This window comes from Dromaius novaehollandiae, chromosome 16 (genome assembly GCF_036370855.1).
Source record: "Dromaius novaehollandiae isolate bDroNov1 chromosome 16, bDroNov1.hap1, whole genome shotgun sequence".
Taxonomy (NCBI): Eukaryota; Metazoa; Chordata; class Aves; order Casuariiformes; family Dromaiidae; genus Dromaius; species Dromaius novaehollandiae.
Genome location: NC_088113.1, coordinates 18,674,528 through 18,690,545, shown reverse-complemented (window position 1 = coordinate 18,690,545; position 16,018 = coordinate 18,674,528). Strand labels below are relative to the sequence as shown.

At 37.4% G+C, this 16,018-nt stretch overlaps 1 protein-coding gene across 2 annotated transcripts in view; it reads left to right on the top strand.

Moving 5' to 3' along the window:
- Positions 1–16,018, top strand: part of DIDO1 (death inducer-obliterator 1) — a 58,849-nt gene that overhangs the window by 30,533 nt on the left and 12,298 nt on the right. For both annotated transcript variants that reach the window (XM_026092841.2, XM_026092842.2), the window contains 9 exons: positions 8,284–8,746; positions 9,980–10,139; positions 10,847–10,963; positions 11,209–11,316; positions 11,853–11,988; positions 12,123–12,657; positions 13,593–13,746; positions 14,777–14,866; positions 15,543–15,738. In XM_026092841.2, the coding sequence (XP_025948626.2) occupies positions 8,284–8,746; positions 9,980–10,139; positions 10,847–10,963; positions 11,209–11,316; positions 11,853–11,988; positions 12,123–12,657; positions 13,593–13,746; positions 14,777–14,866; positions 15,543–15,738 (1,959 nt within the window). The remainder of the gene's footprint in view (positions 1–8,283; positions 8,747–9,979; positions 10,140–10,846; positions 10,964–11,208; positions 11,317–11,852; positions 11,989–12,122; positions 12,658–13,592; positions 13,747–14,776; positions 14,867–15,542; positions 15,739–16,018) is intronic.

The window sequence follows — 16,018 nt, the reverse complement described above, 5'->3', positions numbered from 1 at the left end:
ATCATCTGCCTGTGAACTACTGGAGCTCCCCTTCTCTGCTCTACAGGTATGTTACATGTGTCCTGTGGCTCTCAGCCACATGAAGATATTTGCCCTGTGTCTTGGGTTAGGAAAGCTGGTCCCCGCTGCTAGCACGTTTCATGTATTACCTTTCAAGCACCTAGCACCCCCATGGCGCTTGGACAACAAAAAGCCAGCACTCTTGTCGTGATGGGGATTTGGCTCCAGTATGAGGAACCACTCAGAGGGGAAGGGATGGGGAGGGGAGAAATCTGATACAATTCTGAATGAAGTATGATTTTTAGGGTGGTTTACCTCTTGTCGTCGACATTGAAAGTGATGAAAGTTTGATTAAAAAAAGACTCACCACCCTCTACTGCTGTTTTGCTTTCTTTTACTAATATTACTTTAGTTCTTTGAACTTACTCACTTGCCTGCATAGCCAGTGAAAAAGGTCTTTCTCTGCTAGTCCCTGAATAAAAGGGAGTTTTTTGAGGTGAACTCTTACCCTTTGGAGTCAAGTTTTGCTGCTGATCTTGGTGCTGACAGTTTGCTGTGCCGGTCTGTACCGAACTTGGAACCTGAAGATGGCCTGTCCCTGCAAGGAATGATGATGCCAATCCAGAAATGGTTCTGAAAAATAAGGGGCCCGTTTTATTACAGTGGACACTGCCACTGTTTCACTCAGGAGGGGAATAGTTGCTGAAGATGTGGTCACCTAATGTAGATAAATCACTATAGTGTCATGTAGTTTAAAACAGAAGAAGCTTTGCCTGTGTGTGCTACAGATTTGCGTGAGCATCACTACAGTGTTGGCTTTAATGCAAACAAATTGCTGCAGGAAAGGCTGTTGTCTTAGGGTTTCTTAAATCAGTTAACTTTAAAGCCAGATTTACTTTCTCTGTGTGCCTGAATGTGCCTGGCACACAGAATATACCTTAATTATGAGCTGCTTATTGTGGTGCAGATTAGAACTGACGGAGGCTTTTTAAGGGAGGCAGTAGGGCAGGAGGCACACCTCTTAAACACTAGTATTTAATAATAAAGTTTGTTTTGGTCTTGAAAGTGGAAACTGACCCAGATCTCCAAGATATTGTGTAGACAGTTAACAGTGAGAACTAACATTGAAACCTAGCCAAAAGCGGTTCAACATTTTTGAATGACTTAGAACTAATGTTAAACTATCCTTGTGAGAAATGACAAAAAGGTTGGCAAAAACAGGCTTCAGGAAAGCAACAATTGCATGGCCACGGAATTGAAGCGGTTACGAACTACACCTCACCTTCACAGCCTTGGGCACTGAATGCTTAGTGCCACAAGAGGGTGCTTCAGTGGCACCTAACAGGCTTGACTTCGACAAGTTTCTGAGGCTCTGAGATGTCAGGCATGCATCCCAGCACTGTGACTATGCAAAGGCTACTCTTGAGGAACTTCTCTTAACTGGTAAGTAACTTCCCACTGTGGAGCACTTTATAATTGGCATCTAAAGCACCAGCTGACTCCTGGTTTTGTTTAGTTTTTAGTCATGATGCATTGAAGGGTTTCACTTTTTAAAACTCTTGGCTGAAAGTTCTGTAACAGCCTCTGCATTGGGGTGGGAGGGTTAGTTTAACTTAATTATTCCTATCACTAGTCGTCATGCAGAAAGTGGTCGTACCACAACTGTCGTGTAAGTCCGTATAAGACCTCCTGAGGTTGAGTGGCAGAGGGGATACTGTTACAAAAACTGCAATTTTACATGTAGCCGAGGCATCCTGCCCGTCCTTTGTTTAAACAGTTTTGCAAAGAGATCTGCTGTTCCTAAATTCTCGATATTGGCAAACACAGTGCTGTATTTCTTCCTCTCCAAGCAAAACGATTCTGCTTTTCTGCTATGTGATACATGTCAAAATGGGCTGCCCTCACCTTCTGTACCGTTCAGCCTGGACAGCTGCTGCGCGCTGAAGCGGTTGCACGGAGAAGCTGACAGTGCAGCTACCTACCTCTGAGCAAGATGGAGCAGCAGGACCACACGAAACTTCACAGTACAGAATGCTGGCCAGTTTTTGAGTGACACTCAAATTGCTGGTTATTTTTTGTGATTTCAAAATAACTACTGCTTCTGTCAGTCCTTGCACACTTCTGCATTCATATCAGACCCTTATAGGGCTTATGGGACCTTAAAGGGCAGTGCTGTTTCCTTTCCTTGGAGGTTAGCTCTTTTCAAAATACATGATCAGTCAGCTCTGGCTAGCCTTTACACAGGCTTTTGGAGGATACCTTCTAACCCATATCTTTTGCTTTTTAAAAGCAGCAGAGCTACACTAGTGTAGTGAATTTGCTCCCTCTAATTTTGACTTCTGTGGGTGTTTTTTTTTTGTTTGTTTGTTTTTTTTTAAAGGACACCAAATCCTTTTAAGTGTAGTAAGTGATTCACTTTAAAAGGTAGATCACAAATTGCTATACTCCACTACTTAGGTTTTATTATTTATGTTGTAGAGTTTTACCAAAATTACTGCTCCACTTACTGAATAGTAATTGACTACCAACTTTTTTTGTTGCTTCCACAAGAATGTGTGCCCCATGCATACATTTGAAAGTTAAACTTTTGCTAAAAATCTCTATTTTGGTGAGGGAGAGAGGAGAATCAAAAGTATATGTAGAATACCTACATGCCTCAGCAGTTTCCACCTGTCAGTCTTGTAAATGTTCACTAACCTGAAAAGTTACATGTTCTGAAGTGTTAGGGTAGTGATGCTACACTCCCTTATGTAAATGCTTACACTGTAAAAAGTGCTGTGCAAGCTGGACAAGAAGGTGCACCCATCAACCTGTCCTCCCCAGACACTTCCTTAAGGCATTTTTAGCATGAAAAAAGCTACAGAAAGTGTAGATGGGCAGGGGGAGGGGGACACAGGGAAACTTTAAGAGAGTATTAGAAACCAGAGGCAATAGTTTTAGTCTATGAATAGCCTTATGCTAAGTTTCTTAATTCTGTGGTTAAACTTCTCATAATTAGTAGTATGTAACAATCAACTTGCATGATTCCAAGATACCTTTCACAATCTTTAATAGTGTTCTGAACTATTAGTTGTGGTATTTAATTTCTCATTGCAAAGATGTTCTGAAAAAAACTGCCCGACAAACTCATCATTGCAAAACAGATTTCACATATAACTACATACAGCTTATCTACAGCACATTTTAAAATTTTCAGCATTAACTAGAGCAAGAAATTGAAGAGCTTACAGGACTGTAATTCAGAAAACTTTAAGCACAGCAACAGGAATAGCACACTTTTTATTCAGGTGTTTAAAAACTGCAGTAGCTAGGTAATGTCACCAGCAAAATAACCCGTCACAAATGAGATAATTTAAATTAAGACTATTCTATGGGGTGTTTGGGGGGGGGGGGGAGGGGAGGATAATTTTCTAAAGCTACTATTCCTAAGTAAGGGAGATGATGTGGGAGGGAATGAGGGAAGAACCAGAATAGAGTTGCATGCTATATAGAAATATTTTTGAGAGTTCATAGGAAGAACAAAGTTTCTTTCTGATAATTTCCATGTTGGTGGTGCAAAACACAGCCTCCCAGTGTAGGTGAGGCTTGATGATACGAGTGCATCCTCCAAGTCCTTCACACAAAAGTAAACGGTGCTATACTGTGAACACCATCCTCAGATTAAGCCTCAATGACCATATTACAATGCTGAAACATTAATGTTGAGACCCATGGAAGCAAAGTGTATTTAGCTAACAAGCATCCAAAAAGCCGATGCTGTGACACAGTAGATAATGTTGCAGTTATGTCGTCTTCCACTTAAAGAATTTCATTCTTTTCTACATGTTGTAGTATTTGGCTTGGCTTTAAATGGGAACTTCCTTAGGGGAAGGGTTCTGTATCTATTGGACATCTAGTGGGAGAGATCATAGTTAAGTCTGTGGTGGACATACTATAGTAATGCTATTTCTTAAGCCCTGCAAGGAATGTGGCTTTTTCTGCCTGAGGATTCATCTGTGGGTCTCACCCTAGAGATGAGCTGACTCATTAGCTCCAACTGTACCTCTTGGTCTTTTTAGCACATGCCTCTTCAGTCAATAGGAATCCTTTTGCTGTCCTCCTCCTACGTGGTGCACAGGACAAGATGGGGAAAGTGGCATTTCTTTGCACCTTTTTTTACTGTTCCTAACATCAAGCAAGGGGAGGTATACCTATGTGTTCAAAAGTGCCGGAATAGAAACACCGGGTGCCGCCTTCTAGCACTGATCTGTCTTCTGTGGTGAAACTATCCCTATTCTTTTAGGCTGGATAAACTAACATTCTGGAGACGTCTTTATGCTTTTATTTTAAAAGTGGTTTGGGAGTTTTTATCATCGGTACACTGTTTGGAGCGACCACTGAAAGAACTGGAAACATCACAGTATAAAATACAGTGGCCAATGTGTAGTAGGCATTGACTGCGTCTTCTCTTCCCGTTGTTCACGGACAGCGTGCACAAAGTGATCTCAAACTTCCCGCTCTGAGGGAATACCCGTTCGTTTGTATGTCTCATCAGTTTGCTGACCAACTGTAACATCTGTTCTGAAATTAAATTGCACATATGTAGCTGGCATGCTGCTCCCTGAGAAGAGTACACACTTGCCACAGTTCTGTGTATGTCAGAAGATGGTGTAAGACTTGGGGTGTGGTTTCACATTTAGCCAGGTCAATCGAATAGCAAGCTGCCACCAGAAGAGGCAATCCTGCTCCTTCCTCGTGTTCGGTTTCCCATGCCTTGCACCTAAGACCCATGCAACAACAGAGGGGGAGTAGGTTCAGCTGGATGATCTGGCAGAAGACTAATCCTGTCAGTAAAAACAAAAATGTGGCAGGACAAAAATTTTGGTGTCCCACTGTCAAATTTAAGGTATGAGTTTCATTTAAGATTGAGCTCATCTACTGATATGAGAGGTTATGTGCATATGTAGGACTTTAAGGACCCTTGATGCTTTGTTGAAATACGTCCACATTTGATTCTGTCCTCCAAATATCGTAGTGTGATATCCTGTAAGTTTGAGAAAATAGTTGGTAGACCTTTTTGAGACCCTGAATAACCTGCATATGACTGAATTAATCATTAGGATCCAAAACCTGAACTGTAGAAAAAAAAAATTTGCCAAGTTCTGTAATCAACAAGTCCTACCAGGTAGACAGTTTTAGTTGGTATAAAGTGTTACTGTAGCTTACTGGATTGTTAAACTTTCATGAAGCTTATGAAATATTTGCATGTTTTCTGTTGACTACTGAAATGTAGAATTACATGCCTTTCTAAGTAATCATAATGCCAACTTGCAGAATAACGGATGCTTCTGCATCTTTTGTCTTGAACCCTTACAGATGCTGCTGCACTTCAGCCCTGGGAACTTCAGTCTGCCTATTTGTACCTTCCCCCCCCCTTTTTTTTCTGAACGTGTTCTTACTACCATTTAGCTGTTGTTTGTAACATAGGCTTTTGATATGGATATGTTTTTCATATATACCACATCTGTGCTATTTTTAGTTTTACCAATGCAGTTATTAAGTAATTTGAACTAATCACTAAAAAGATACAGAACAGAGGATTAAATTTAAGTTTAGAATTTCATACTACTTCTGCAAACCAAAGGAACAAAGTGTCTTAGCACTGAGGACTCGATTTTACAGTGGTTATTTTGAAACCAGAGATGTGCCGTCCTTCCCTTTTGTAGTGAGTCACAGAAAAGTGCTTCTGTCCTACCTGGCTGAAAAGATAAAAATCTGCTATACAATAAACCAGGAAAGAGAATGGAAGTAGAGTAATTTCTGCAGCCTTGTCAGTGCGTAACTTCTGGATATTTGTCTTCTCTCTCCTCAAAACTATTAACTGAAACAAAGTACTTCGGCTTTTTGCCTCTGTTAAGTTCCGGGATGCCTAATTTGACCAAATCAAAACATTGGGAATAGTTCCTGGTCTCTCTCTTCCCAGCATTTTTATTCTTAGAAACTGTACCTCCTCATTACCGGTAAAACCGTCCTGACAAATAGTGCAGTGTTAGTGATAGACTTCGGGGAGGGGGGAAACATGAGAGAAGTCACTATGTGTTACACTAAAGATGTCTCCAGCTCAGTGTTCAATCTCTGCCAGTAACCAAGAACTGTGTCTGGGGAGGAGTATGGGAATAGTGTGAGAAAAATCATTTTATTCTACTTCATGGCAAAATCTTGACATTCTTTGAAATTATTTAATGTATTATGGCAGTTGTTTCATTTTACATTTCAAATATTTTGATCTCATTCAGAAAAATTCAGGAAGATGTCCACTTGGAATATAATTTTAGGAAAAATAAACAGGATAAATGTATAATGTTTGTCAATCTTCTGGATTCTTCTCTTTGTGTTCCAGTAGAAGTTCACAACACACTCTTCAGCTTAGCCATATGGAGGTTCAAGTAGAGCATTGCTCCTTAGTTCATCTTAGCACCAGTTTCTGTATTTGTGGTAAAGCTGCTAGCAAGAAGAGACAATTTAATGGAGCCCTGAGCTTTCTTTTTTTTTGCTTTTTTTTTTCTGTCTCTTTTTTTTTTTTAATGAGCATTCTTCCTGCCCAAAGCATATGCAGGCATTCTGGATACACTGGAACTTGACCTAGAGAAAAAGGTGGTTTAACCTGGCAATATATGCCCCTGAGGGAATATTCATATTATGTCTCTTAAGCACTCCAAATCGTCCCCTTTTTGAGAAGAGTGCATGTTTCCATTGAGTACTTGAGCTAAAGTTTTGAGGTTTCTTGAATCAGACTTAGTAGGTGTGCTTTCTGCCTGCTTCCCCTGTAAATCCATTTCAGAAAAGATATAAAAAGATAGGACACTTAAGATGCTTCTTAATAATTCGTGCTCTGATTGCAGCAGACCTGGAAGCTAAAAAGGGAGAATTTGGTCACTTGGTAAACTAAATTTCTTCCCAGGAAATGTACTAAATTTTGCTATTGGGGCTTCTGGATTAATTCTTTCATTTACAAATCTTCATTGTCTGAAAAGATATCAGGTAAAAAATTCACATGTTAACTAGTCAGTAATTTTCTACAGATTTGGGAGAAAAAGAAGGTTGAAATTTGGCTTTACTGATTGAAACAATTGTACTTCAGGAGTTGTTTTTTAGTAATCTCCCTCACAGTCGTTTCTTGTTTAGGCTGTGTTGATAAATTTGTGTTAGTGTTAGCCCATTGTGACTTTGTTTTAATACCTTATAAGTGATGTTTCTGATAAGCTAAAATGGAATTGGACTGTTTTTTTTTTTTTTTTTGCCTTGCTGTACTGAATTATTCCTGTAAGTGCCAGAAGGTGGACAGATGGAAAGCAGTTTAAAGAAATCATTATTTTTAAAGTCCTGTGCAAGCAGAACTACATCGCGTGTGAAAATTGGAGCCTTTACTTGCATACTTTGTGCATTTTCGTATACATTACATGTACCTGTTATTCAATCGGTTAGAAAAATGGTTTGATTTAAATGGCAAATTTGGATCTTGTGAATGGAATAGTTTGAGAATGATGGGAATTAGGTGGCCACAGTCTGAGCAATGATTGTAATGATTATTCTAGAGTTTAGCTGGGAGCTGAATAGGAAGTTCTAATAATAGTTTATAGCAGTACCATCAGTATGATATTCATGCTAGTAATCACTGGCTTTGAAAATTAGATCAAGGCCTCTGTTAAATTTTTTAGGCAACTTCCATGCTACATAACTTGGTTCTCTTTGCTTGCTCTTTAAAACGAAAAGTCTGGAGAAAACGACTTTTTTTAAACTTTAGTAATGCTGAGCTTGAGTCAGATTAATTCTAGCTCAAATTCGTGGACTCTAGCCAGCTCAGCTATTGTAATAAACAGGTACTGTATGTTGCTATGAGAATTTTTTTCTGTTTAAATTTAAGATTACCTGCATTATTTATTTATTCATTTTTTGATGCTTAATCCTGAAACCCCATTCAAGAATCTTTGAAGGTGGTGCCTTTTTCAGCTTGTGAATAAATTTTCAACTTTTATTGCTGAAGTGAAGCTGTCTTTAACTTTTCAGTTAGCTTTGGAGAAGCAGTACTCTCTGAAGGATCAAATACAAATTTCTTCTGAAAAACTGAACTTTTGCACAATTTTTAAAATTGCTTCTTAAAAAGCTAGTGAAAGCAAATGGCTTAAACTTCTACTTGATATCTATTCTCTGAGGATGTTATTTCTTAGACTTTTTCTTTATAGAATGGTACCTAGCCGTCATTAATAGGATATCATTACTGTATTTTCTTCTTTGTTTTAACAGCTCAAAAGGAAGAGAAGAAGAATGAAGAAAAAGCAGCAGAACCTACACCAGCATCAAAGAAAGCTGTGGCTTCAGCATCTACAATGGAGAAACAGACATCTTCCCTCACCAAAAATCTTACTCCAAAGAAGTCCCCATCCTTTTCTAGCACATCACTAACTAAACACCCAGTTAAACCTTCTGCTGGAAGTTTCAAAGGCGTAATTCCGAAGAAAACTTGGCCTTCATCAGGCAGTGTTTCTTCAAAACATTCGTCTCTTTCTCATGCTTCATCAATTTCCAAAAAACCAACTACATCTTCCAGTTTGGGTGGAGGACTCAAAAGGCCTTCACTGTCTTCCATTTCTTCAACAGCAGCTGGAAGTAGTCAAGTAAAAGCATCAGCTAGCCCTAGCCAGTCACAACCCAACTCTCAGATTCGACAAAACATTCGACGGTCCCTCAAAGAAATTTTATGGAAGAGGTGGGAATTCAAAACATTTATTTTACATAGGAATCTACAACTGGAAATAAATGTTTAGACTGAACAGTTTTGTTTATTTCCTGACAAGGGATATTGAGGTATTGAACTTATGCTGTGAATGTAATCTGTGGCATTTCAGGTTTATAAAAAAAAATCCTGATGCAAAATAACTGTCCATGTGAAAAACTCTTAAAAAAGATACCTCCCTATCCCGATCATATCAGGGCAATTATAGTTTGAAGAGTTCAGTCACAGCATAGAAGCATTTATATTGCAGGTGCTCCCAAGTTAAAATCTCGTGATGGCAGCATTGGGAAGTGTAGAGGTTACGGCGAACATAGTATAGAGTATGTCATGGTAAAGGTCAAAGGCTCACTGAGATACAAATCACCCTCCTCCCCTTTGTAAAATAGAAAGAAATTTCTCATCAGTGGACAACTGTACCACTAAAAGTCAAAACACAAAGTGCCCTCCAAATATTGTTAAAGCTATTGGCAGCCCTCAAGGCTTCCTATCGATCCGTGTACTCTGGTATTGTCTCTCAAATGGAAATGCTATTCACAGGGGGGAATCTAGGATTGAAGCTTAACTGCATAGGCACACTATGACATTCATGACAGAGAAACTCCTAATTTCAGTGCTGTGAGCAGGAGTAGTTGTAAAGGCTGACATCAGTTCACAAAGGCTGTTTTCCATGGCCTCTGTGGACAGTAGAGAGAAGTTGCTGTAGTTCACAGTTCAAGATCCTAAGATAGAATTTGGCTTTGAGATAGTCCTCACTGAGTTGGAGAGGAGCGTAAGTTAGCTCCTTTGTCTGGCCTCTGCTGTCGTCTGGGTGATTTTTATGGGCCAGCTCTGAAATCCTTAGCTTGGCCTTGTGGCTGCAATCCAGGCATTGCTGTAGGTAAAACATTATGTGATTTCAAAGGTTTGCTAACTTTTGTTAATAAATAAATAAATAAATGGCTATAATAGTAGAGGAAAAAAAATTGTTTTAACATTTACTATGTGGGGCTGGGGGAACTAGGGACAGTGTAGCTCTTTTCCAAAAAAGATTATCTTTGAAGTCCTGAGTGTCCCAACATTAAACACATGGTGAATACAAATAAGTAGTCCCATTTAATTCAGTTTTACAGATGTTTTATTTACAATTCATATAGTCAAAATTATGGGATAGTGCTTTACCTAGTAGAATAATAACGTGTGGGGGATTTTTTGTTTGTTTTTAAACAGAGTCAATGATAGTGATGATCTGGTCATGACAGAGAGCGAAGTAGGGAAAGTAGCACTCAATATTGAAAAGGAGATGTTTAATTTGTTTCAAGTTACGGACAACCGATACAAGAGTAAATACCGTAGCATCATGTTCAATCTCAAGGACCCAAAAAATCAGGTTTGGAATTTCTTTTAAAAACTAAACATATGCTTAAATATACTTTCAGTTTTTAATGATATCTGTCAAACCAACATCAATATTTAGAGTTTTTAAGATAAAGATTTATGAATTTTACTATAAAAAATTATTCCAAAGCTATTCATATCTTGAAAAAAAAATTATCCAGTGAGAATTCAAAGTCTACTTTAGTTGGATCATTTATATTTATTAAGTTTGGACATTTTGTCTGAAATACTTATTGGCAGAATGGTATTTTTAAAATAAATGGAGATTTTACTTGTTTCTCCTCCTGTGGCATTCTGTAGTGTGTATTGGATGTTACCTATGTATGTAATCATGTTTATCCTTTAAGAGAAAAAGAAGGAAGCCAATGCAGATGAAAACATTGACTAGGGAAGACTTGAAACTGTGTTCTTTCTTTAATTCCTAGAATAGATATGAAACAGGAGTGGCTGTTTGGTTTCTGGAATTCCTATCCAGTTATATCACAGAGTTATTTATAGTAATGAGGATAAATTCATACTTCGTTTATTTGATTGTTGTTTTCTGGTTGCTGCACTTTTTCATCTTTGCTTATAATTAGCTGGTGTTTTTAATAGGGAATTAAGAAATTGGAAGAGGTTTGACTGTTCTGCAATGCAAATCTTATTAGTTATCTAAGCAGGTTCTCTTCAGCATGGCAACAAAGTCTGTTTTGTTTTCAGGGACTTTTTCATCGTGTTCTTCGTGAGGAAATTTCATTGTCAAAGCTAGTGAGAATGAAACCAGAAGAACTTCTGTCTAAAGAACTATCTGTATGGAAAGAGAAACCAGCCAAAGCAGTGAGTGATACAGTTTTCCATTATGTCCTTAGATATGAATTACGGGTGATTTTAACAACCCTTATCACTTCCCGTATTATGTTTATACATCGTTTTCTTTCCAATCAAATACTAATAACTTTCAGTGACTAGATTCATTCTCCACCACCAGCAAATATGGAGATAACAGATAACAAAGTGCACAACAGTACTATAAAATAAATAAGTGGAGTTTTTACCAAACTTTCTTATTTTCTTTCTCTTAGATGGCAGAGTCAAGAAGTAAATCTCATGAAATCAAGAAATCAGTTGTAAAACAGGAAAATATGACAGATGTGAATATGGAAGATTCTCCACCAGTGTCTGATTCTGATGTAAGTATTAGGAATTGCTCAAGCGTAAAGACATTGAGGGAGATAAATAGTAACTAGGACCTCATGTTTTTATCAGAAATGCAGATTGCTTCAACAGACTGTAAGGTAACAGTAGGCGTGCTATGAATATTTTCCTTGTAGTTTGAAGGAGCACAACAAACTAACAATGGACATATATCGCATACGCTTCTAAAAAATCAGATGCTGTATATTTCTCAGCCCTTGTTCTCAATTTACGGAGAAAACTCTTACTTCTGACTAATAGCTGACCTTTGGCTTTTTTCCCCCCCTTTCTCTGAAACCGTAATATCACAATTTAGTGTGCTGGGGAAACACTTAATATGATAGTATCTCTTTTAGAACATAGTGGAATGAAAGGAGGACAAATATTAATTAAGTGCTTCTCAAAGGAGAAAGTGGTTTTGCAAGGCCTTTATTCTAAAGAACCAAAATTAATTAACAGTTTCCAAAGTATTTTATTATGGTTGAAACTAATGATCAACTAGAATGGGGTTTTTTTGTGTGTTCACTTTTAGGAGCAGCAAGAGTCAGCCCGAACTGCGCCGGATTTAAACAATGCCCCTTCTCTAGATGTTTTTAGCAGTATGTTAAAGGATACAACAAGTCAACATCGAGCCCATCTTTTTGACCTGAACTGCAAAATCTGTACAGGTATCTACAGTGCTGACTGTGCAAAGTAAAAGAATTGTTATGTTAAGGGCCTTGCCTGTCTGTCTGTTTTTCTCTTCAACCTATTCCATCGCTAAAGCAAATAATAATCAGAAACATTTTATATGAATTTATAGGTCAGATTTCAGCATCTGAAGATGAACCACCACCAAAGAAGTCAAAACTAATGGCTCCTGTTAAAAAGGTGGAGTCAAAATCAAAACCAGAAGTTCAGCCAAAGCATGAAAGTTCTACAGCAACAGCAGAGCCAGCCAAAGAGGCAGTCTCTGAAAACACAGTGGAACCTGAAGCTGGACCTGTGGCAGAAACTGTTTCTCAGTCAAGCTTAGAAAGAACTTACGTTCCTGCAACACAGGGCCATAACAATACAGATTCTTCTGTATCTGAAGAGGCCTCCGCTTTTCCTGCCACTTGCGTGGGAGGAGTTGTCACAACTGTAACAGTTTCTGGCAGAGACCCTAGGACAGCAATGAGCGGCTCCTCCGGTATTACAACTTCAGCGCTGCGTCCTGCATCTGACAAAGTTTCCTTGGGGGATGCAAAACAGGAAATCTCAAAACCAGTCATGACTGTCCCCAAATCAATATTAACAAAACCAACCTCCTCACCAGATCCAAGATACTTGGCGGTTCCTCAATCACCCAATATCAAGTGCGTATATTTAATAGTAAGCCAAACTACCGAATTGTGCTTATCTTCAAAGTCTTTGTGTTGTTGTGCGTGTGTGCACGTGCGTGCGTGTCCGTCTGTCAGTCCGTCCCCCCCAAAAAAGGCACAATCAACTTCATAGTTCAGGTAACCTCACTCGGATTTTTAATTTATCATCCTATTGTTTACCTTGTCTAGTTGTTAAAACTTTCCATCAGAATATATTAACAGCAAAGATTCTACAATGTGTGTTAGCAGATACATAAACATAAAAGTATTTGACCTTAAAGTCTGTTTATATATTCATATATAAAAAGTATATGAGAGATCGTGTAAAGGTATTCCAGATTTTCATCCTACATTAAAATACTGTTATATTTGACTTCATAAGTCAAATATAACCAATTGATCAGCTTGAAAGGAAGTGGATTTCTTACATACTCTCTGTATATGCAATAGGAAGAATAAATATTGCGGAGTATGTGCTTATGAAACGGCAGTTAAAAGATTTTTGTTTGTGTCATATCCTTTAACATGAGAATCTTTTCAGATGCATGTTTTTGACTCATTTAGTGGAAAGTAAATAATTCAGATTAGTTTATTGTAGAGTTAGGATCACAATATTTATAGTGCTATAGAGTCAGGATCACAATAATTATAGTGTTAACCTAATTTTGTTAAAAAAAAAGAACCAAAACAAAAAAAAATCTCTTAGCGTCGTCTTTGCCTCTCTGCACCTATAATTTTATTTTCAGTTGCTTCTTACACTTTTTACTAGTATGCAGTTAATGGAAAACATTGACAAGGCATTTAGTAAAAATTCTCTTATTTACATGTTTAAAATACAGTAATTGATGAGTAGAAGGAGGGAGGAAGAAAAAAGAAGGGAGCATTCTGACTATATTCTATAACCTTTTCATTTTGGATTTGTTTTGCAGTGTTGCAGAGTCACGCTCACCTCAAGATGGAGATACTTCTCTCTTTCTCTCTCGTCTCAACACCATTTGGAAAGGATTTATCAACATGCAAAGTGTGGCCAAATTTGTCACTAAAGCATATCCTGTCTCCGGGTGTTTTGAGTATCTTAGTGAGGTTAGAACTGATTGTGTTTGTGTTTAGAATAAATCTATACTGCAGTTCCTGTTGCTATGAAGATTGTGGTCACTGTATATATTGCTGTATTGGAATTTTGACAGTGCTAAATGGCATCCCTTTAGTAATAAGAAAAGTAGTTAAAAAATAGCCTTTTAAAAATTCCTCACAAATTTGTGAAGAATTGTTATGTCTTTTAATATGCCTGTACATATGTTAGTATCTAACATGGAACAATAGCTATATTTCAGCTTCATTCTTTGAAAAGAGGTTTTAAAACCAATATTTAAAAATAGATGTCTTAGAGCCATTATTTAAAAATAGTCTGCTCTCACACTAGATAGATCACTGATGTGATCTATTATAAAAGTTTGTGAGGTCATTCATTAAAACAAAAATTACTGTTTTTTTATTAAATTCAAAATAAAAACAGTTGGGTGACTGCATTTTGTGGGGAGTATGTTCAAATAATCTGATAGTATAAAGGCATGTGCTAAAACAGATAAGAGATTTTCTTTCTCTTTTCCCCTAAAAAGTAGATTTTATGGGAAGTTTCAAACACTTGTTTTAGGACTTTGAATAGTAAAGCAGGCAGTTCTTGACTGGTTTTGCTAAAATGGAATTCACTATCCTGATGACAGGAAGCTAACTAGAATTCTTGTAGCTTGTAGTCATGGGTGCTTTCTGATAAACTGGAAGTGTGAAGAAGATCTGTATTACAAATAATGGCTTTCCTATCAAAACAAAGCTAAGAAACATATTTAGCTGATGCGTGTATGAAAGTACTTACTGCTATCTTTGTTTGAGACTGCCTTCTCTGTTTTATGTGTGCTATTACCCTTCCAGTAATATGCCATAATTTAGTCACTTTGAAATTTGGAAAGACACTGTCTGAATTAGAATAATATGTATGAAAGCTTACTAAAATATAATGCTGCATTCTCCACTAGGCTACTGGGATGGGGCAATCTGCACGGCTTTTACACAGTAGTCTCTTTTCTCATACTACCATGTAATACTTTTTGTTTAGGATTTACCAGATACAATTCATATTGGTGGGAGGATCTCACCGAAGACAGTCTGGGATTATGTTGGCAAACTCAAATCTTCGCTTTCTAAGGTATTCACTTAAAATCCTATGCAAAACCTAGCAGAAAAATACAGCAATATAAAATGACGACTTTTTATAATATAAATGAATAAACAGCAAATACTGTCAGAGATGATACCTAGATGATACCACTTATTCCTTTAAAATTTTTGATTTATTGAAGAAATGTGTTTGTCCATTGAGCTGCTGATCATCTTGATCTCTTCCCTGTATAATGGCTTATTATTATCTATTCAGTTCTAATAATTGAACATAATTTATTTATTCAGTACTGAAAATTTAAATACAAGTTTTAAAAATAGGAAATTATCATTAAGTGTGTGAATAGATTTTACTATTTCAAACACTTCAAAAGTGAAAAAAGGAAGCACACTGTGCAGATATAGTCATGAAACTAAGGATTTTTCGTTTCTTTCATATTAATTCAAATATTCAGAGCCTCAAGATGTATACTTTGATATAAGATACACGTGTATTTCTGAAACTGATGAACCTAATTCTGTTGTAGAATTACAGTTTGAACAATATTCTCTTAAACCTAAAATATTGCTTTGAAAACATTTTTGGAGTGGTAAACATACAATTTATGGAGTGATTTCCCGCCCACACCCCGAACTTGCCAGCTACCATTTTATTTGCTGGGGTGTTACAGGTTGAATTTTTCCACTTTGTTTTTGTATTTCAGGAATTATGTTTGATTCGTTTCCATCCTGCAACAGAAGAAGAAGAAGTTGCCTATATCTCTCTCTACTCCTATTTTAGCAGTCGTGGTCGTTTTGGTGTTGTAGCTAATAACAACAGACATGTCAAGGACCTCTATCTGATCCCACTGAGTGCTAAGGACCCAATTCCTTCCAAACTCTTGCCCTTTGAGGGACCAGGTAAGAACAAAACAGGGGAGGTTAAATGGTAGGTAAAATCATGGAAAAGAATCAGTCAGAGGTAAAATATTGTTGAATGTTTAATATAAGTATTTTCGAAAAAAGGATTTTATGTGAAAAACATTTTAAAAGTATGTAAATGGGGAATAATTGCAAAAGTTAACTCTGTGTCAAGATAAATTTGTCCGGAACCCTACAAGCTATGCACTGTAGTGTAAAGCAAGCAGGAAGCTCTTACTTTAGCTAGCAAAGGAGTGGATATCTACAAAGACAAAGGTAA